Source organism: Garra rufa, chromosome 25 (assembly GCF_049309525.1).
Source record: "Garra rufa chromosome 25, GarRuf1.0, whole genome shotgun sequence".
NCBI lineage: Eukaryota > Metazoa > Chordata > Actinopteri > Cypriniformes > Cyprinidae > Garra > Garra rufa.
In genome coordinates, this window is record NC_133385.1 from 16412287 (window position 1) to 16435432 (window position 23146).

Sequence of the window (23146 nt, forward strand, 5' to 3'; positions counted from 1 at the left end):
ATTAAAAAAAATCTATATATAAAGCATTGCCAATCATTTCTGACTGTCACTTAGTTCAAGTACTAAAATAACTAAAAATAAATAAACTAAAAATAAATAAAAACGATATTTAAAAAACTAAAAGAATAACAAAATTACAAACACTTTAAATATAAATTAAAATGAAAACAAAATCAAAATAAACTGTAATTCAAAAATTATATATTATAATAGTAAACCAATGATACTAAAATAACACTGCTACCAACGGAAGGAGGTAAACATAAAACTTAATGAGAATGTGTTCTTATTGTTTTATTGTGTAGCAAGCATAAAAGCAAGAAAAACATAATCCAAAAGCAATCAAATTTGTGTTATATTGTGAAAAGTCATGGGGTTAAGGGGAAAAACCATTGAATTATTGTCATATTGCACATGCACGCTGCCTGTTTAAGGATGATGTTCAAAGATCACAGAGGTTTAAGGAGAAAAAAAAAGACCAAATGAAGTTACTGATTACAAGAACTACCACCAAAATATCTACATTTCAAGAGAAACAATCAATAATTTTTGCCGACAACAATCAAGGAAAGATTTCCTGGCAAAATGACTGCCTCTGCGTGAACTCTGAACCTAGCGTATTTTAATTTGTTTGCAAAAAGCTGATGTTTATCAGACTTAGAACTTCTAAACTAGTTCAAAGGTTACAGAGTTCACTAAATACTATCTGTACTGTTTACAGACCAGCGTATGAAAAACACGGACACATATAATGTACCACTAATATGGATAAACATATTCATATATTTATTATAAGCAGTCGTTAAACTAGTAGTTTAACAATGTCACAGCCTAAAAAAAATATCAAATGTGATTAACATATGCTATGTTAAACAAAAAAAAGAAACAGCTACTACATTTCACACTTTTTTAAGAGCTATGGTGGCTATAATCTTTAATGTACAGATTAAATACATTTGATATAATACACTGTAAACGAGTATATCGTGCCTATTAATATAAACCAATACAAAGAGATGTTTGAGACATACTTTTGTACATGTGAACAGGATACTTGAGAAAAACATCACACAAAACCTAAACTAAGAGATGGAGGCTCCTCAGAAGTTTCGACCATTTTCTCATAGTACTTTCCTTCTAAAATTCTCTGGATTATTGTGAGAACCTTGTGATTGAAGACCATGTCCAAATGAGCCATGCCTTTGAACTCTGTCACGTGCACACCCTGTTCCTGTTTCCCTATCCAGCGCTTACAGAGACTCATGCTACGGCTGTCGACTGTGTCGTCTCCGTCATCGTAAACAATATCTACGGGGTCGGCGTTCGGAAACTGATCGTCGTAGACGTACGTAACAGGTGTAGGGAGGCCCACCCCATAGAGGCAGTAGACCTCGACGCCAGGTGTAGGTAGACCCGCCGTGAGGTTTTTGGTGTCCTCCCACATGTACCAGCCGTCCTCGAAGTTGATGTCTTTGAAGAACTGTTGATAGTCCTGGTTGGTGTAGTTGAAAAAGGGCGTGGAGATGAAGGTGTGGTCTTTGGGCCAAGCCTCTTCAGAAGGGATCATCCACGGATTTGTGGTGGTCATCCGCTGCTCTTCGCGGATTTTTATATTGGATACAAAGGGTATGCCATCGTTTTCACCTAAAAAGCCATAAAATAAAATTTAGTAAAAAGGCCAAATTGGTGTTAGAGCACAATTCCATAAAAGCGCAGTTGGGAGGGGAAAATTCGGTGTGTTATTTACTGACAATGCGCATATTAAAGAACACAGATGCAGGAAGAACATTTTCACAATGACCACCCTGATAGCACAAGTACATCTCGGAGATGTCTATTTGACATCAGCATTTACATCTGCAAGACGTAGTTAGCTCATCTGCAATACGTCTATTGGAAGTTTCTTATCAGATGTCAAATAGACATCTATCATATCACTTTAAGATGTTTATGAACTAGAATGTATGTAAAACTGACATCTTACAGATGTCTGCTAGACGTTTGTACACAGCAGATACTTTCCAGATCAAGAGATCTTTAACAGACATCTTTCAGATGTACACGTGCTATCTGGGATTGGAGGTTTCCTATCAGATGTCAAACAGATATCTATTAGATGTCTTTAATATGTTCATGAACTAGAATGTATGTAAAACTGACATCTTACAGACGTTTGCCAGACGTTTGTACACAGCAGATGCTTTCCAGATCAAGAGATCTTTAACAGAGATCTTTAACATCTTGCAGATGTACATGTGCTATCTGGGATACAACTTTTCCTATCAGATGTCAAATTGACGACTATTAGATGTCTTTAAGACATCTGCCAGACGTTTGTACACAGCAGATGCTTTCCAGATCAAGAGATCTTTAACAGACATCTTGCAGATGTACGTGTGCTATCTGGGATTGGACGTTTCCTATCAGATGTCAAATAGACATCTTTTAGATGTCTTTAAGATGTTTATGAACTAGAATGTATGTAAAACTGACATCTTACAGACGTCTGCCAGATGTTTATACACAGCAGATGCTTTCCAGATCAAGAGATCTTTAACAGACATCTTGCAGACATACGTGTGCTATCTGGGATTGGACGTTTCCTATCAGATGTCAAATAGACATCTTTTAGATGTCTTTAAGATATTTATGATTTAGAAAGTATGTAAAACTGACATCTTACAGATGTCTGCCAGACGTTTGTACACAGCAGATACTTTCCAGATCAAGAGATTTTTAACAGACATCTTGCAGACGTACGTGTGCTATCCTATCAGATGCCAAATAGACATCTATTAGATGTCTTTAAGATGTTTATGAACTAGAATGTATGTAAAACTGACATCTTACAAATGTCTGCTAGACGTTTGTACACAGCAGATGCTTTTTTTGTATCAGTGATACAAAAAAAACAAGGATAGAAGGATAGAACTGAATAGAAATGAATTTGCTTAATAATACAATATTTTATGTGATATTTTAATTGAAAGCTGTTCTTTTGAACTTTTGACCCTCTAAAGGCCTATTCACACCAAGGACGATAACTATAAAGATAACAATAAAGATGTAGTTCTAAAAATCGTTCTCAATATTAAAGAATAGCAGAGTCTACACCACAGCTATAACGATAAAGGCACAGAAAAATGATATCGCTGGAATCACTTTAAGAACTATGTTTTTCCAGTTGATGAACATTGACAGCCAATCAGAATCAATCCTGCTGTCACGAGCTTGAGAATTCAAAGCAGCAGACAAGCGTGCACTTTGAATAAACAGACAATATTGTCTGCTGGTGTGGACGCTAATATAGTTACCTTTAGTTATTTTATAGTTATCATTCTTGGTGTGAACGGGCCTTAAATCTAGCACTTTCTATTTTTAATTCTATTTTATCTATTTGTTTTCTTTTTTATTAAAAACAAAACACTTGGCCCGCTAACACTTGCACTCTTGCACTTGATTTCTATCTACTTGTTTTCTTTGTATTTATTACAAAAAAGACTAGTATTTTCTATTCTTTTGACTTGTCATTTATTTTACATGTTAATAAAATAATTTAATAACATTTTAATAATATTTCAAAATGTTACTGTTTTACTGTGTTGTTGAATAAAAAGGCATAGCTGACAGTATTTATGGATGATGTTTTCTTCACTGTACCTGACGCTAAGACTCTGAGGGGCTTCACAGCTCCACCCCAGGGTGCCCCCAGAGAAATGAAGCCCTTGATGTAGTGGTCTTTCCACTGCTGAGTCTGCTGGTTGAGGAAGTACAGGATGTAGTTGTTGCCCATGCTGTGGCCCAGAAGGTAGACCGGTTGATTGTACTCATCATGCATCTCCTCCACCAGGTTCTTCAGACGTGAAAAATACTCCTCCTGCTCATCTACGGTTGCAAACAAAAACATTCACATATAGTTGTTTGAGAGACAGAGTAAATACAATATGCAAAATATAGTAAAATATCACTGGTATGTATGTACTATTTTATTGTATATGGGCCATTCTACAGAATTGGTTCGAAGTCAGAGTTGGAAACATCTTGAAAAATGTCTTTTCCCCCTAATTTTGTATGTATGCATATTGTATAATATCCAAAGTACACATTTCTAGTAATTGTGCAATTAATTCTTATATTGTATTTTCAGAAGGTTTTGGAATATTTGTCCTCTCCCCGTTTGTCTCTACAGAACACAAGATATATAATTTAATAAGAAAGTTTACATTGCCCTATTAAGATATTACTTACATCTTCCTTGTAAATATATTTTTTCTATTTTATTCAAAAGTTTTCAGAAGTAAATCAATAACAATTACATATTTCAAGTGTAATTTATGAGACTTGTTATAGTTTTTGTTTGTAAAAGGCAAAAAGTTGATCATACTAATTTTAAAGTTAAGGATTCATTAGTTTGAATATACATAGAACCAAACATTATCATAGCATCTTATTTTTGACAAAACATCCCTTGTTTTGGTTGTTACAGCACATTTTCAGTAGTGACAGTAATGTTTTGGTATACTAAAACACTAGAAAATCACAACTAAAACATACTAAAATACAAAAAATGTGCATAACTGTACTAAAATGTAGTTTATTTGCCTCAATAAAAAGGATTATGTGTTCCTTTTTGTCAATAGTCAAGTCAAGTCAAGTCAAGTCAAGATTATTTATACAGCGCTTTTTACAATACAAGCTGTGTCAAAGCAACCTTACAGTATCAAAATAATAAAATAAAATGTCAATAATAATAATAATACTACCGAAATACATTATTACTAAAATAATAATGACATGTTTTGGCTGTGACCGTTTCGGTAGTGACAATTTTAGATATTTTTGAACCTAGCTCAAAGATGCTATTCAACATATGGTTAGCTAGCACAGATCTAAACAGTTGTACACATATAAAAACTAAATGTTATGGAATAACTCACAAAAAAGTGTGATTAGTTTTTAAACAAGACATTTTTTAAAGTTACATATTTTCAGACTTCTGAACATATTTAACTCAAAATAATGGGGCCTATCTACTATCGATAACTTGTAGCTATAAGACAGAGTGACACAGGAATATTTCCTGATCATAAATGTAGGGGTGTAGTTAAAATCAGCCTCAGCCAATGGACTAAAACATACACTGTTAAATGTTTAATTTCATTTTTAATTGCCTATGTATATTACATCAATTTATATAAAAACACAATAAATACGTAGAGTATATTTAATATCAATTATGTATTAATCTGGACTCCAGAAGGATCACTGTCCTACACAGTTTGGCTCCAACCCTAATCAAACACACCTTTCATTTTCATGTAATCCTAAAGACCTTGATTTTTGTCATGTATATTTGATTTGAGTTGGAGTTGAACTCAGGACTGTTGAGTAGTCCTGCTGTAGTGAGTACAGTCTACTATTTGTTTTTGTGCTGTGGCGAAATATTTGTTGTTGCCTGTCACCGTGATTTCACTTACTTGGAGCGATCCTCCAGTCATATGGAGCACCACGGACAGTCTCATTTCGCACATATCCAGTGCTGACTAGATGTTGAACCATGGTATGAAAGTAACCTACAAAAAATGCACATCAGAATGAAAACATACACTGCTGTACCAGTAAAAAGTTTTTGAACACTAAGATTTGTAATGTTTTTTTTAAGTCTATTTTGCTTACCAAACCTGTATTTATTTGATCAAAAATAGTACAATTTTGAAATATTTTTACCATTTCAAAGAACTGTTTTCTATTTGAATATATTTTAAAATGTAATTTATTCCTGTGATTTCAAAGCTGAATTTTTAGCATCATTTCTCCAGTCACATGATCCTTCAGAAATCATTCTAAGAATTTAATTTGCTGCTCAAAAAACATTTATTGTTATTATTATTATGTCGAAAACAGCTGAGTAGAATTTTTTTCAGGTTTCTTTGATGAATAGAACGTTCGGAATTTATCTGCAATAAAAATCTTTTGTAAAATTATAAATGTCTTTATCATCAATTTTGGATAATTGAAAGCATCCTTGCTAAAACAAATATACTTAACTGCTATAAATATTGATAATAATAATAAATGATGTTTCTTGAACAGCAAATCAGCATATTAGAATGATTTGTGAAGGATCATGTGACACTGAAGACTGGAGTAATGATGCTAAAAGTTTAGCTTTGATCACAGGAACAAATTATATTTTAAAATATAAATGCAGACGTGCTGCGCAGAACTTCTTTAAAAATAACATTACAATTTTTTTGACTGGTAGTGTACATTGTGAGGAAAGAAGTTCAATTATTTGAGATATTATAATCACCTGTCAGCTTGTTTAAGTCAAGAAACTCTATAGGGTGCGTCTGTCCGAATCCAGGGACCCTGACCTCCACCCCCGGCGCGTTAGACGTCTTCCGAGTTGTCCTGTTGTACACAATTCTGCAGAAAAGAAAAAAAATCAAGTCAGACCCCATGAAAAGAAAGAAACTGTATTCTTTCAAGGTTACAAAAACAGAGAGGCTTTTGTTGAAATATATCAGAGCTTCTGATAAACTGTTTAACTTAACCTAGTTAGGACAGTAGAGTGCTACTAAATATTGATTATGATACACTGGCCTGTCCTATGACATCAGTCTCTGAGAACCCTCCAAAAACAATAGACAAAAGGTCAATGACCTAAAATACAGAACTGTGGATGATTAGGAAACTGTGGTCAATAAATCAGAGGTACCTAGAAAGGGTTGCTCTGTGAAGTTTAAATATGAAGTAATACCGCATTCCAAACATAAAAAGTGATATAAATATATACATGAACATAAACACACAATACCTTCATACAGCTAGGAGACGTGTTCAAAGTTTTTGAAGTGAGTTTACCTAATATTATCAATCCAGCAGTCAATTCCAATGGGCATGAACATGTTTAGGTCAATCCAGAGAGGGAACCAGTCCTCGGTTTTCTTGTAACACATCCAGTGTACCAGTGTGGGCTTGTCTATTTTGGCCTCAAGGCGATTACCCAGATTTCCAGGTACTGAGGGTCAAAAATGTAAAATTCAAAAAACTTAACCTAACCAGATACAAATTTTATTTAGTTATCAAATACAGACCTTACAACAAGCTGTGCACATATTATGGATTTGAACTAGTCTAAAAGTGCACGTGAGGTCAATCTGCTATCTTGTCTAGCCTGCCTTATGTAATAGTTTTATATGCTTACTTACTAAATTTGTAAACTGATATAGAACACATTGAACTCAATCTTTCAATTTACATACCAAAATTGTGAATGTAAGATGAGACCTGCTTACCTATGATGAGAGGAGGAGTGCTATTATTTGCGAGGCGAGGTTTGGCCGTCGGAGGGAAGATAACGTTAAATAACCAGAATCCAGAAGTCTGGTGCAGTGCAATCATAAGAAACGCAATGCATCTGAAGGAACGCGAATGTCCCATTGTGTTTGCGTCTGTGTTGGCTGTCTGCCTCTGAATCCAGCGGCTTCGGTTCGTATCTATTAATGCGTTCGTCCAATGAGGCGTCGCGAGGGGGCGGTGAGTGTCTCAGAACGGGAGGTCACCGGACCGTAAACACTCTGAGAGCTCCTACTATGTGTGCTGATTACATTATAAGGATATATTTCAATGACAAAAGGTTTAGGTGCAAACATGCGTGAGGAAACAAACTTGGGTCGATCAAAAGCACAATAGAAATTATTGTAATGTGATTGTAAAATGTGTAAACTACCACTTTTTTCATTTATTTATTGGTTTTTATTTTTCACGTTTATTGCTAACGTTCTGGCGAGGAAAAGAATTTCAAAGTTATCTAATAGTGCTCTAAAAACATTATACATGAGTCATGAAACGTTTTTCTAATGATTTAGATGGACATTGTGACGCTTTGTAAGACACTACTTGTTTCAAAACGTTTAGAGAACATTCAAAAGTAGGCCTAACATTCCTGTAAGGTTTGCAAAATGATCAAATAGAATGTTTCTTTAACGTTTGTATACACTTGAACAGTAAGAATTTTAATGTTTTTAAAAAAGTCTCTTCTGCTCACCAAGCCTGCATTTATTTGATAAATGACAAAAGCTGCAATATTATGAAATATTTGTACTATTTAAAATAACTTCTTTCTATTTTACTATATTTTAAAATGTAATTTATTCCTTTGATCAAAGCTAAAATTTCAGCATCATTACTGCAGTCTTCAGTGTCACATGATCCTTCAGAAATCATTCTAATATGCTGATTTGCTGTTCAAGAAACATTTTTCTTATTATTATCAATATTTGAAACAGCTGAGTACATTTCAGGATACTTTGATGAATAGAAAGATCCAAATATCAGCATTTGTGTGAAATAAAAAGCTGAATTTTAAGCATCAATCCTCCAGTCACATGATCCTTTAGAAATCTTTCTAATATTCTGATTTGCTGTTAAAAAACATTTATTATTTTTATTATTATGTTCAAAACAGCTGAGTAGATTTTTTTTCAGGTTCCTTTGATAAATAGAAAGTTCAGAAGGAAAAGCAATTTGTCTGAAATAAAATATTTTGTAACATTATAAATGTCTTTTATCACTTTTAATCATTTTAAAGCATCCTTGCTAAATAAGGTAATACTTTCTATAATGTTTATGTAATTAAAATGCAGCTTCGATCACATGAATAAATTACATTTCAAAATATATTCATATACAAAGCAGTTATGATAAATAGTAAAAACATGTCTGAATTTTACTGTTTTTGCTGTACTTTGGATCAAATAAATGCAGCCTTGGTGAGCAGAAGAGACTTCTTTAAAAAAAACATTAAAAATCTTACTGTTCAGAAACTTTTGCCTGGTAGTGTACAACCAGGGGGAAAAACGTTAAATTAATAAAATAAAATAAAAACTAAATGCTTTGAATGTTCAGAGAACATTAAAATATAACATTTTCATAACTCACTGGGAACGTTAAAATGCAGTACTTTAAAACAAACTACTCATACAACAATCAAAAATCAAGATGTGAAAAGGTAAAATAAGTACCCTAAATACATTTTGTTGCAATGTTTTATTGTAAATGCAAATTTACAATAAAAAAGAAAAATATTATTCTTTGTATTTGTATAATTATTACATATATTTATAAACATAGCGTTTTAAATTGAATTCAAAATAATTATAAAAAATAAAGTTATTTTAGAGAAGGGATCTGTCGACTCCACCCCCGTATTGATACGTCAGCGAACCATCGCTATGGAAACCAAATTGCCGAACGTAAACAAGTAACAGGTTTCTTTCCGCCAATGGTTAACGTTGTATACTTTGCTTTAAAAACGGGAAAGAGACTCACTTTATTCAACTGTAAGTCTTTATATGCAGTGATATCTTGCTTAACGCAAAATAAAACCGATATATGTCGTTTAAACCATCTGTCAGATACCTTCTTGCTGCTGTATCTCCTTTGAAAGTTTTTCGTATTCTGTCAATATGTGCATGATTTGTTTTAGATGGAAGTGTTACCGGAAGTGGATTATGAAGAGGACGTTACTATAACTGATATTGAAGAGGGTGATAAAGAGAGAGCGCGGGATCTGGAGGGTCTTCGGGATCTGGAGAGCAGCTTGTCTAACATACGAATCACCCCTACAGTCACACACATGTGAGGTTACTAAAGTTCATCAACATGTGGTAAACTCGTATGAAAGCTCATGTTAAAGCAATGTTCAGCGTTTCTCCGTAGGAGTTCCTCTCACATGCACACGCTGGATGTTTACAGCGGTCTTAATCATTAGCCACAAACATGGGTGGTTTATCAGGTCATGCAGTTGTAGGGTAGCACACTAAGGTCACCAAACACTTTCAACTTTTTACTTAAAAAGCAAACAAACTATAGGGTACATTAGTGCATGGAGATAGAGGGGACTTAAAACCAAACATGGTTTCATTATATAGAGGGGTATAATGTAACTCTACAAGAATGAATCCTGAAATGAAGCCTGTCACCACATCTAGGTCAGGTGTATTATAGTCAAGTAAAACTAAAATCATTTTAAAAATCCATTAATTGAAATAAAGTAAAATACAAACTTCTTAAACTACTGAAATCTAAAACTGAAATAAAAGTGAATAAAATTATTATTATTTATTATAAACTAATTCTAAATGTATGTGGTAAATAAACAAATAAATAAAAACAACAAAATTACTAAATAAATAAATATTTGTATTTTAAGCCTGGCCTATGACATAAAATAGTCATCATAATAATAACATGGTGCTTAAATTGCAAATATATAATAAATATCTAAATTAAATAAATGTATAATTTTTTTAATAAATGTAATTTTATTATGCATTATTATTTTTAACTAATTCTTAATGTATGTGGTAAATAAATAAAACAAAAACTAAAATGACTAGAATTAAAAAAAACACCTGAAAAAAAAAAAAAAAAAAAAAATAATATATATATATATATATATATAAACTTAGCTTGATGGTGCTTAAATTGCAAATATATAATACGTATATAAATTAAATAATTATTTTTTTATTTTATGTGGTTGGTAAATAGATAAAGATAGATAGATAAACAGAAAGAGAAATTTGTATTTTAAGCTTGGCCTATGGTCTGTAAATAATAATAATGATAATATTTTTCTATTCTTTTTTAGTACTTAAATTGCAAATATGTGCTAAATATATAAATTAAATACATTAATGTACATTTTTACTACTTTTATTTATTATTATTTATTTATTACGTTTATTATTATTATTATTATTATTATTTCTGCTTATTAATTTTTTATTCATTCTAAATCTGTGGTTAGTAGATAATGTAATAATAATGTAAATTGTATCATACATTTTTTCTATTCTTTACTGTGCGTAAAATGTATATATATAGTCTCAGTATTTCCTAAAGCAAATAATGCAAGTAATTTTTACAACAATTAAAATGTTGCAGAAATTATGCCGCAGCAAAGCATTATTCTGATACGTTATTAAAAATCATATATAAATATTAAATATTTTATAATTTGACATCATTTTCCATATTGAGTAACAAATTACAAATATCAAGAAAATAATGTTGCAATTTTTTACTATTTAAAGTAGTATTTGAGGACAAAAATACACAAGTAATGCAAATAATTTTAAGTTAAAATACAGATTAAAACATGGGTCCAAAACAGACTACACATACAGCAATACAACAAGAGTAAAATACAATGGAACAATGAAAAATCATTCTGATTGTTGGTCTTTATTCTTTTTTTCTCCAGAGCAAAGCCAAGAGCTCATGTGGACCCTTCCAAATGTCCGTCCTCATACAAGGAGAACTCCTCACAGGAGAAGCTCATGATGGCGATGGCTGAAAACTTCCGTCAGCAGTATGCGCTTTTGTACCCTGATCACAAAGAGCTTCTCCTGTGCCCTGTGAATGAGTGTGGTGTTCAGGTACATACACTTTCCAGACATGGCAACATTACCACAAATGTCTTTTTTCATTACTTTCTTACTCCAATGTATATCAACAGAAATTTGTAAGCACCACCTTGCGAAGCACTTTGCTGCCCTATTCTGAGCTGTACGACTGGGAGGGATGTGCCAGCTTTGTGGCTGATTATCTCTCGTTGGAGCTGCTGGATCCACCGTTTGAACTTGTGAGAATCCGATTTGAATCATGATGGTTGTTTTTGCGTCTTGGACTCAAAACAAGTTTTTATTGTATTTCTCTTCTTTTCTAGCCCAAGCAGCTGTCATCGCCCACCTGGGTTCTGCAGACTCAGAGAGGCACATGTTTTGATTTCTCCATCGTGCTGTGTAGCCTGTTGTTGGGTGCCGGATACAATGCTTACTGCGTCAGTGGCTATGCTACGAAAGAGATGTGTCTACTTGATCAGTCACGACAAGAGTGTCCACTACTGCAGCCTCAAATACAAGTAAGCACAGCGTACACACATTTGATTTAAATGTGACCCTGGACCACAAAACCAGTCTTAAGTCGCTGGGGTATATTTGTAGCAATAGCCAAAAATACATTGCATGGGTCAAAATTATTGATTTTTCTTTTATGCCAAAAATCATTAGGAAATTAAGTAAAGATCATATTCCATGAAGATTTTTTGTAAAATTCCTACTATAAATATATCAAAATGTAATTTTTGATTTGTAATATGCATTGTTAGGAACTTAATTTGGAGAACTTTAAAGGTGATTTTCTCAGTATTTAGATTTTTTTGCACCCTCAAATTCCATATTTTCAAATAGATGTATCTCGGCCAAATATTGTCCTATCCTGACAAACCATAGATCAATAGAAAGCTTATTTATTGAGCTTTCATGTGATGTATACATCTCAGTTTTGTAAAATTTAACCTTATGACTGGTTTTGTGGTCCAGGGTCACATATTATTTTATGGTATGTGATGTTACTTAATGTTTTTGAAGCCTATGAGGCTTAACATGCAAATTATAGTATTTATAACTTACTATAATTTATGTAGTTAGTTTAATAAATAAATAAATGTTTTTTTTAAACCTGGCCTATGACATGTAAATATTATCATAATATTATTCTATGCCTTATGGTGCTTAATTGCACATCTATAATTAATATATATAAATTAATTTAATTTAATATTGATTCTAAATGTATATAAAAAAGTCTCACCGCTGAATAAAAAATAAAAAAAGGTTATTGCGACTTTTTATCTCACATTCTTACTTTTTGCAATTGCAAGTTATAAAGTCAGATTTGCGTCATATAAACTCACAGTTGTGAAAAATAATGTCCGACTTTTGTTGCAAATGCGAGTTTGTACTTCGCAATTCTGACTTTTTTCTTACAATTGCAAGTTTATATCATATAAACATCAAGTTTATATAGTTTATTAAGTCAGAATTGTGAGAGATAAACTTGCAATTCTGAGAACATATCAATATTTTTTTTTATTGGACTTTACAACTTGCAAATTGCGAGTTTATATCTGACAATTCTGAGAAAAAGGCTGAATTTAGGCAGAGTTTATATCTCGCATATATAACTCGCATTTGCAAGAACATTCTGACTTTATTTCTTGCAATTGTGAGTTCATATTATGCACTTCTGAGAAAAAAGTCAAGTTTATATCTCGCAGTTCTGACTTCATAACTCACAGTTGCAAGTTTATATGATGAAATTTTGAGAAAAGTCAGATTTGTGAGTTTCTCGCAATTGTGATGTTATAACTCGAAATTGCAAGTTTATATCACCAAATTTTGAGAAAAAAAATTCAGATTTGCAAGTTTTTTTTAACTATAACTCGAAATTGTGAGTTTACTCGCAACTGCAAGTTTACTTCCAAAAAATCTGAGAAAAATCAGATTTGATAGTTTCTCACAATTCTGACTTTATCACTCGGAATTGCGAATTTGTATCTCACAATTCTGACTTTATAACGCAAAACTCGTTAAGTTTATAACACAAAATTTTGAGGAAAAGTCTGATTTACGAGTTCGTCAAAATTCCGAGTTTATTGCGAGTTTATATTAAACAACTCAACAATTGTGTAAATTACTTTTTTCTCAGAATTGTGAGATATATACTAGCAATTACGATTTTTAAAGTCCAGTTAAAAAAAAAAAGACTAACATGTTCACAACTGTGAGATGTAATCTTGCAATTGCAAGAAAAATTTCAGAATTGTGAGATTGCAATTACCTTTTTTTATTTTTTATTCTGTGGTGGAAATGGGCTTCCAAACATATTTTATGTATTTCCGCAAAATTTCGTTTAAGATCAGTTAATTGCTATCCACCCTATAGTTTATCCACAGATACCCTTGAGGTTGTAAAGTATCTGTTGAAGAACACAGCTTTAACACAAATTTTCTTGAGTGGTTGAAATCAGAAATACTTTCTAAAAATCTAAACTGGATGCATGATTCATGTTATGCTTTTGCATGACCTGCTCAGGATGAGACAGAGGAACCGAAGAAGCCAATAAAGAAATACTCTGTAAAACCCTCACGCGACTTGCACAGCAACTTTGAAAAGCGTCAAGAGCAGAAACAGCAAGCAGAAGCTGAAGCAGCTGCGCTGAAGAAACAACAGGACGAAGAGAGACTTCAGAAGGTTGGACTAAGAATGATTCAATGAAATTCCATTTGATTTCTGAGTTCTGACTTGCATTTTCACTGGTTCCTCTTAAACAGGAGCAAGAACGTCCACCACCTGACCCTCTTCGGGGCTTAAGAGTTCACTGCTGGGTTCTGGTGCTCTCAGGAAACCGGGAGGTACCAGAGAACTTCTTCATTGACCCTCTGACAGGCAAGAGCTACTCCACCACCAATGAGAACTTCCTGGGCATAGAGAGCGTCTGGAACCATCAAAACTACTGGGTCAACAAGCAAGATTGCACTTTCGGTTGTGATGTCAGTATATTTTAACGTGGATGTGTATGAATGTTTTCGGTGAAGATGACAAGCACTGCAAAGTTCACCGGGTCTGTTTGTGTCTATGTAGGAGATGACCTTCGACATGGGTGATCTGTCAACGTGGGAGTACGTGCTCTGTGGCCCTACTAGCCAATCTCTGACAATCATTTCAGACCCAAAGACACGTGAGGAGCCAGAAGACGAGGAGGAAGTACAGAAAGACTATTTTTTGTTTATAATTTTCTATTTCGTTTGAATGCCATTGTTGATTTAACTGTTGAAGGGCATTTTTCAACACCGAACCTGATATCTAAATCCATATTTATGCTCAGTTTCTTTTACCTTAGATTTAACAATCTTTTTGTTTCTAAAGGAGGAGATGCATGAGCTGAAAGTGTTTGAGATGCCTCCATCTTGGGTGACTAAAATAGACATTTCACCAGCAGGTCAAGTCCTCGCTTACACACATATAGTATTTCATCCATTATCTATTATCTCTTGAGGTTAATTAATCATACATGTTTTTATTTTGCATCTTTATAGATATGGAAATGCGTTATCCAGGGGGTATGAAGGTTATCCAGTACAGGAAAGCCAAGCTGGAGAAGTTTGCACCTTATCTTCTGAGAGACGGTCTAGTGGCCAAACTCACCACTTATAAAGACATTGAATGTAAGATATTTGCAGATGTTTTTGTTTTCAGATTCAACATACCTTTTATATATATATATATATATATATAAATATATATAAATAGATAATAAAATTTATTATGTTAAATTAAATATTATGTAAATAAGGCCTTTAAATAAAATAAATTACAAAAAAGTATGTATCTTTATATAATAATATATGTTGATCTATATAAACAAATACATTTATATTAACAAACCTATTAAAGGGATATTTATTTAGCATGTTAAATGGATGGTTCACCCAATTTTAAATGATCATCATTACATTTTTATTTATCATTTAACTAATTAAACTAAACGAATTAGATTTTCAGTGCGATTTGGCGTGGCTTGTCAGTGATTTACGGCGGGGTGTTTGAATTGCCGCTCCAGCTGAACGCACGTGATGGGGATTTACTACTAATCAAAGTACCGGCTTCATTGACTAAACGCGCCTCACAACATTGTTCGATTAATCGTTGCAGCCCTAAATAATAATACTTAATAATTATTAAGTATTTCAAATAATAATTATCAAATGTTTATTTATTTAAAAGCATGTTCATTTAGCCTTTATATAAATATGAATTTTTTATTTATTTAAAAAAACATGTTCGTTTATTTAAGTATTAACTACTTAAATAAATAATATACATATCAATATTAAAATAGTATAAACATTCTGAATAAATATTGTTTATTTATTTAAAAACATGTTCATTTAGCTTTTATCCTGTGTGTTGACATTGAGTACAAATTCTCACTTTGTCATTTTCTTAGGCACACAAACCAACACTATTAAGGAATGGTTCAAACATCGAAGTGATCATCTTGACGAGAGAGAACTAAACACAGCCACCAATGTGACAACTGAGCATTTCAGTCCTGGACGAAGTGATGCTCTCAAATGTAATCTAACACACATTTTCAATATATTCCTGATGTCAGTATTTATTAACGTGAATAATAATAGGGCCTGGGATAACAAAAGTTGAATTTTGTTTAGACCACAGGTATGTCACTTTAGTTCCTGAGATGGAGCGTCAGATGGACTTCTATAGTCATACTCGCACTGACGACCTAGCTAGAAGAATCGAGAAGCCTTTCGAAATGACAGAAACCTTTGAAGACCGGACTGACTTTCTCTTTTATCGACGTATTGTTTACGGAAAGCAAATCAAAGTGATTCGGGCTGGAGAGGCTCTTGAACAACGGCCTTTACAGGTAATGCTCTCTCAACAAACAGCTTCGACCTTTAAGCAGTTGAACTCAATATTAACTTACAGGTATAACATTAACCAATAATATACTAAAGCTACATAGTGGCCTTGCTAACAATTAACATCCAAAAGATGGGGAAAACAGGTCAATGAAATTTTGTTTGGGATCTCCAACAGAGGGTGGAGGAGCGGTTTCACAGAGATCCTTCAAAGCCGGCAAGTAAAGATGTGGCTGAACGAATCTTTATGGTGTCGGAAAGACGAATTCAGGTGACCTTTCATCTAGAGGACAACAAGATCATCCCAGCCTGGCTCAACTTTACGAAACCCAAAGAAGCAGCAGACTCGCAGAAAGCGCAAGCTTTTACTCCACAGATGGTGTCTGGCTTTCAGGTCTGATGTCACATGTCAAAAATCTTCGGCATTAATTACTCACCATCGTGTCGTTCCAAATCCGCAAGACCTGCGTTCATCTTCAGAATACAAATTAAGATACTTTTAATAGAATCCGAGAGCTTTCTGATCTTGCATAAACTGCAACGCAACCACCACGTTCAAGGCCTAAAAAGTTAATAAGGACATCGTTAAAATAGTCAGTGGTTCAACCGTAATGTTATAAAGCTACGAGAATACTTTTTGTGCACAAACAAAAAAATAATAATTAGGTAAATCATTGGGTCAAGTGTCCAACACAGTCTTATTTTAAATTCTAAACTATTATGCTTTGACAAATTTTCAACATTTGTAAAATAGTTGTGGTTTCTTGTGAGATCACCTTTGCTGTGGATAGAAAAAGTTTTTGTTTCATGTTAGCGTTCACATCTTATATTGTGCATCTTCAGGTGGATCCTTCTGCGAAACCCTACAAGAACTTGCAGTTGTATGAAATTCTTGTGGAATTGATGAGAGAAGAGGAGGATGTCGAACTTCGAATCAGAGAGTCAGAAAAAGAGGTATTACATTTCACAAGCACCATTATATTAAAAAAAAAAAACGTCCACGTCTAGCCAATAGATGCTGCGTCCCAATTCGCATACTATCCGTCCTAAATAGTATTCGAAAATAGAATTAGTATGTCCCAAACCGTAGTACGTTTAAAAAAAAGTATTTCAAAGATTCCCGGATGGTCTACTACTTAACTTCAGAATTCGAAGTGCGAATCAATGCACACTCTAACGGCTAATATTGCTCACAATACATTGCGCGGTGAACGAGGATTCGATTGGAACTACAAACAAGCATAAAAAGTGTTAAAAAACAACAAACATGGCGTATATGCGTGACCAACGGACAGGTAGAGAAAGGGGTTTGAAAGATTAATAATCGATGTGTAACCTGATAATATATATATATTATATATTATATTTATTTATTTAATGTTATCCTCGTTATATTTCATGTGCAGCAAGATTATGAACTTTTATAATTGTTAGGTTTGGTCATTAACTTTTAAATGCATCATTATGCAAACACAAGAGCAGAGTTCTCGGCATGAAAGACCTGTGAAAGATCGTGCCTCTTCATTTCTCTCCAATACGGTAGGAAATCAAATTAAACGAAATGTAGATAATGCTGATGATTGACAGGGCAGTTTAAACGGTGACAGGATTCAGGTAACTAAGCAAGAGTTATGACGAAGTAGTATGCCCCAAAGCTTGCCTACTATTCTGCTACATACTCAAAAGTATGTACTTTTTCTTCACAAATATAGTACATACTTTTAGGGCATAGTATAGACCTTTTTCCTGAGTAAACGATGAGCGCCGCTATTACGAATTCTAACATCAGATTGAATGCTTTTCTGTTCCGGTTTCCATAGGAAGCGTCCATCTGTTTTTAATGTAGCTAACGTCCGCTGCTTCGTGTCATCTACACACTCATTAAAGTGAGGCACTGACAAATGACGGTCATTGCGACATTGCCAAGTGATGGCGCTATGGAGCCATGTGCTTTTTAAAAACATTTTAATAGGTTTAACATTAGTTTATTAGCTCGGAATATACCCTAATTTGATTAGAAACAATGCAGACCGGAAATGCAAAGCATTCTTTCAGTTAAGAGTCGGACTTACTTCTGTGTTCAGGAAAAACGTCTATAAGTAGGCGAATTGGGACGCAGCAAGAGTGTTTTCACGATGCGTCATCAATCGGCCATATTGGTGGCACTGAGCGTAAACAATTCCACTGAACCAAACGAAACTTGCATATTTTGCTGATTATTGCTAATGAAAATGGTCAGTTATTGTCATGTTTTGGACTATATTAATCGGTCGGAATGGGAAAAGCATTTGGAGAACTACAGACTGCCAAAAGTTATAACAAATCAAGAAGAAGAGTGCAAAAAACTGTCTGAGGAACAAAAGGCGTTTGTGGTTGGACAAACTGAACCAGGATTTTCAGGGCAAGAATCTTGACAACATTTGTGTTTGTTTTTATGATTTCCAGTCAGGTAGGTGAATTATTAGGTTGATATCTTAATTAATATAGCTTGTATATCTTTACCACCTATTAACTTTAGTTTGTCAAAATATTGCTCACGTTCCTGCTTTCCTCCTCTCTATGATTTAGCAGCTTCCACACATTTTTTTCCCATGGTTTAGACAGCATAAATTAGCTGAACAATGTATTCAGTACATTAATAATGCAATCCATGCTGTTGTTTACATCCAAGTATCGCCAATATGGCCGCAGATGCAGCTAACGTAAGTACAAACTCTCTATCGTGTTAACCTTAGCATGTTTGTTTCAGGTTAGGTCTATCCTTTCTTCAAGAGAAAGGGAGGACAGTAATACTGACCTACTCATCTCTATCTACAACCCTACGAGGAACGAAACGGCCCGTCGGCACATGGAAGAAAAGGTGAAGCATAGATTTAATCCGCCAACCACGTTCATCACACTAATCCAAATTTTCACCTACCTCTGGTTCCTTTTGTTCCTCAGGAACGTATGGCTAAAGAAAAGAAGCAGCGGGAGAAGGAGAAAGAGCTGGACCTGCTGGCTCCATCCCAGGTCCGACTAGGACTCCAAGAAGTTCTTACACGACAGGACGCACTCCAGCTGAAGACAGACTGTCTGAATGAGTTCAAACAGCAGCTTATTAACAAAGCCTGCCTGGTCCAGAGCAGAATCGAAAAGGCACGTTAGTTTTGTTTCCACCTTCACCTGCAAAACTAGGGCTGTCACAATTCCTCGATTAAATTCAAGTGCTCGGTTTTAAAAACTCATCGACTGTATTTTGCTCGTGTCGAGTAACTGGCAAAATACAGGAAGGAGAATCCATGAAACGCATTTTAGACCGTTTTCTAAGGCTGTATGATATATTAAACCCATTTAAAAATCATAATAAAGCATAATGCTATTGTGAATTCACAAACGCTTAGTTTTAATTAAATAACGTTACATATATGCGATGCAGGTTTAATATATGCGAACTGTTATCATTTAGGCGTGTGGAGCGTCTCAAATTTAATCTCTGCATATTTCTGTGAGTTTAGGTTTATAACGTTAATCTATGCACGCAACGTACGCAATTTCATTCTAAACCTACGCAAACACAGGAGAATACATTATCTTTGTCAATATGCTAACGCATATTGCGTTCAACGCGATTTCAAAATAAAAGCTAAAACCCTGTCTGAGTTTATACGTTTTTGTTATCCACATTCAAGAATATTACAGTGGCTGTAGCATTTCTGTCGTAAAGAACTGGCTAAATAAGTGGACTTTTGAGGTAAATGTTATATATGCTGCCTTCATGTGCTATCGTAATTATGGTAAATACCAAAATCCGACATCTAAATTGCACATGAACACCCACTCACGTTGTAATTTCCACTGGAAAGCTCGAAATTTTTTATGATACCCGAGTTGCCGAGATGGGATAAACTTTGACCTTTCAACATGGCGGACAGCAACGAAACTATACTGAATGATAAGCATTGCATGATGTTAAAAGTTCTCTGCTGTTTAGTTGATTAGTTTGTAGCCCCCATAATGCTGGGGCATAAAGGATTTTAATAACGTCACTATTTAAACGTAGTGTTGTCTTTAAAAATACCGTTAAGAGAAGATGCTAGCTTGTCGTGGCTCGCCTCCAGTAGGGTGCTGTGCGATACAGTGTTCTGAAGGACGCAATTTTCTCATGTTATTTTATTCGGTCTGTTTTACCAAAGTAGCATGTGAGGACAAATTGCGAGTTCGCCATGTTTCTCTTCACTACGACAACAAAAGCACCTGAACACGACACGCTGGTAATTTCCATTTCACAAGTGGAAAGCATCATCTTTCCCATATCACATGAAGGCAGCATTAGTCAATATTAAACAAGGATTAATTAGATCGAGTTGTAAAGTGTACAAACAGTCGTCAGGCCGTTGGCGCCCTCTGCAGTCATTTGTCATAATGCGTAATGTACGTTAGCTCCATTGTTTTTAATACGTTATGTATTTTAACAGTTTTGTTCAACAAAACCATAGGGTTGCTTGCTTATGATACCTTATTTGAACTAATTATTATTGCCTCGTTGCTATTATATATGTATTTAAGTCATTTTAAAGGCCATTGTTCACTTAGGTCTATTTTTATTACTACAAACAAAATCATAATTATCTAATTACTCGATTAATCGTCAGAATAGCCATCTGAAGCTTGCTAGAGGAACATCAGCAGTTGATTGGTCATCTTTGGTTTGTCATTTTACTTCTTCTTAAATAAGAAGGCCAAAGAAAACACTAATTAACTTGTAAACCTGTTTGTTTAGGAGTCAGAAGAGTTGCTGAAGAAGCAGCTGTGGTACCAAAAGAACTCTTTCACCATGACTAATGAAGAGGAGGACGATTACCAAGCCTACTGCTTTGACGCCATGTTCAAAATCCACATTTCCAAACTGAGACTCATTCGGTACGCACCCCAGATTATTTGCTGAATAATACAGTGATGATAACATGACTAAACATCTAACTTTTCAAGATGGTGCAAAGCCCAAGCAGATTTGGTTGTAAACAAGTGTGTTGGTATAATTTGCTTCAGCAGCACATCAGTAAATCTGTATGTTGTTTTTGTAGACACAAGGAAAGGGCACCTCAGAAGTATCTGACACTGGAGGAGAAACTAAGAAGACATCCGAGGTTGGCCAGTCACTTGATGTAACAAGACAATATATCACAGTATATAACTCCACCTAGCCCACAAAGTCATGTATGACCTCAATAAAGTCTTCCGTTGCATCATTTGGGACGGGATTTTCATTTTGTTCTGATAAAGGTCAAGAAACAGACACAATATCTGATAAAATAAGTATACACGACTGTTCAAAAGTTAAGATTTTATGTTTGTTTTTGAAAGAAATCTCTTAACTCACCAAGGCTGCATTTATTTAAATAAAAAAAATAGTGTAAAGTTAAATGGTGAAATGTAATTTTTATTTTAAATTTTAATATATTTTAACGTAATTTATTCTTGTGAATTTTCAGCATCATTTCTCCAGTTTTTAGTGTCACATGATCCTTCAGAAATCATTCCGACATGCTGATTTAGATACTGATAAACTATTTTAGGTAATATTTTGAATTAGATTTTTTTTAATATATTTTGTTTCCATTTTAAAGTTTAGTTTCTTTTTAAGTACCTAGTTTTAGTTTGTAAATTTTGTAAAAATATTTTTGTTTTTAATATCTGGTTTTAGTTAATCCACAAACTAAAAAGAGAAATATTTCAGTAATTATTTATAGTTAACAATAACCCTGCTTTGAATATAAAGTGATTTTTTTTTTTAAATTAAGTAATTTTACATTTATTGCATCCTTAAATTACCTGATATTAATTTTAATAAATTGTATATATTTTTAGTGTTTTGTTTCCACTTTAAATTTGTAGTCATTTTTAGGATCTAGTTTTAGTTTGTCTTTTCTTTATATTTTTTGTTTTTAGTATCTGGTTATGGTCTGTAATGATATGTAGTTAATAACCCTGCTTTAAATATAAAGTTAAAGATTACTTAATTTAGAGATTTAAAGATTTTTTTTTTAATTTTTGTTTGTAATTTGTTGCATCCTTGCTGAGTAAAAAAAAAGATTTTAATAAATTATATTTTAAATGTTTTATTTCCATTTAAAATTAAACAAATTAAAATGAGAAATATTTCAGTAATTTTTTATTTATAATTTTAATTATTTTGGAATTTTGTTTAAAATAATTGATTTTAAAAGTTAATTTAATGCATCTTTGCCAAGTTAGTAAAAAAGTTTATTTTAATTTTTCAGATTAGTTTGTTTTAATATCTAGTTCGTTTATTTTTGTTAACTAGTTGTGTAAAAAAAGTGATATACATTTTGAATGTTGTTTCCATTTCAAATTGTTTGTCTTTTATCTAGTTAGGGGCCAAGCACCGAAGGTGCGGTGGCACCTATTGTATCCGTTAGCGTTCTTATTCTTCTTTTTCCGTTTCTTCCGCCGCAAGTCTATGGCAGCCCATAGAACCGCTTGCGGGAAAGTTGTATAATTTTGCACACTGATAGAGGACAGTCCCAACATTAACCATAGCAAGTTTGATGTCTCTAACTAAAACTCTCTAGCGCCACCACTTGTCCGAAATTTCACTTTCTTTTTGCTAATAACTTTTTCTCTGAATCCTTGGGTCATGCCGAGTCGAATGAACACCAAAATTCAAAAATCGTAAGGTTTAGGTTTTTTTTCTATAATTTATTGTTTGTAAAACCTACTTTTTCGAACTCGTCCTAGACGGTTTGTCTGATTGTCACCAAAATTGGCTCAGATCATCTTCAGACCATGCTGGCAAAAAGTTATGGAATTCAAGTTGATTGGACAAACCGTTCTCGAATA

The 23146-nt window shown here is 33.6% G+C and overlaps 2 protein-coding genes across 2 annotated transcripts; one reads left to right on the forward strand and one right to left on the reverse strand.

Moving 5' to 3' along the window:
* Positions 1 to 273: 273 nt before the first annotated feature.
* On the reverse strand, positions 274 to 7496 carry lcat (lecithin-cholesterol acyltransferase). Its single transcript, XM_073831928.1, has 6 exons — positions 7302 to 7496; positions 6868 to 7024; positions 6314 to 6429; positions 5478 to 5573; positions 3661 to 3885; positions 274 to 1644 (listed from the first exon to the last, which is right to left on the reverse strand). The coding sequence occupies exons 1-6, from the start codon at positions 7444 to 7446 to the stop codon at positions 1067 to 1069; spliced, it is 1317 nt and encodes a 438-aa protein (XP_073688029.1). The 5' UTR covers positions 7447 to 7496; the 3' UTR covers positions 274 to 1066.
* Positions 7497 to 9493: 1997 nt separating this feature from the next.
* ccdc135 (coiled-coil domain containing 135) lies at positions 9494 to 21523 on the forward strand. The gene is made up of 17 exons (XM_073832322.1): positions 9494 to 9645; positions 11276 to 11450; positions 11531 to 11656; positions 11741 to 11935; positions 13950 to 14108; positions 14189 to 14407; positions 14499 to 14621; positions 14784 to 14856; positions 14954 to 15082; positions 15865 to 15993; positions 16091 to 16308; positions 16482 to 16697; positions 17147 to 17257; positions 19053 to 19163; positions 19247 to 19441; positions 21066 to 21205; positions 21370 to 21523. The coding sequence occupies exons 1-17, from the start codon at positions 9494 to 9496 to the stop codon at positions 21452 to 21454; spliced, it is 2556 nt and encodes an 851-aa protein (XP_073688423.1). The 3' UTR covers positions 21455 to 21523.
* The last annotated feature ends 1623 nt before the right edge of the window (positions 21524 to 23146 follow it).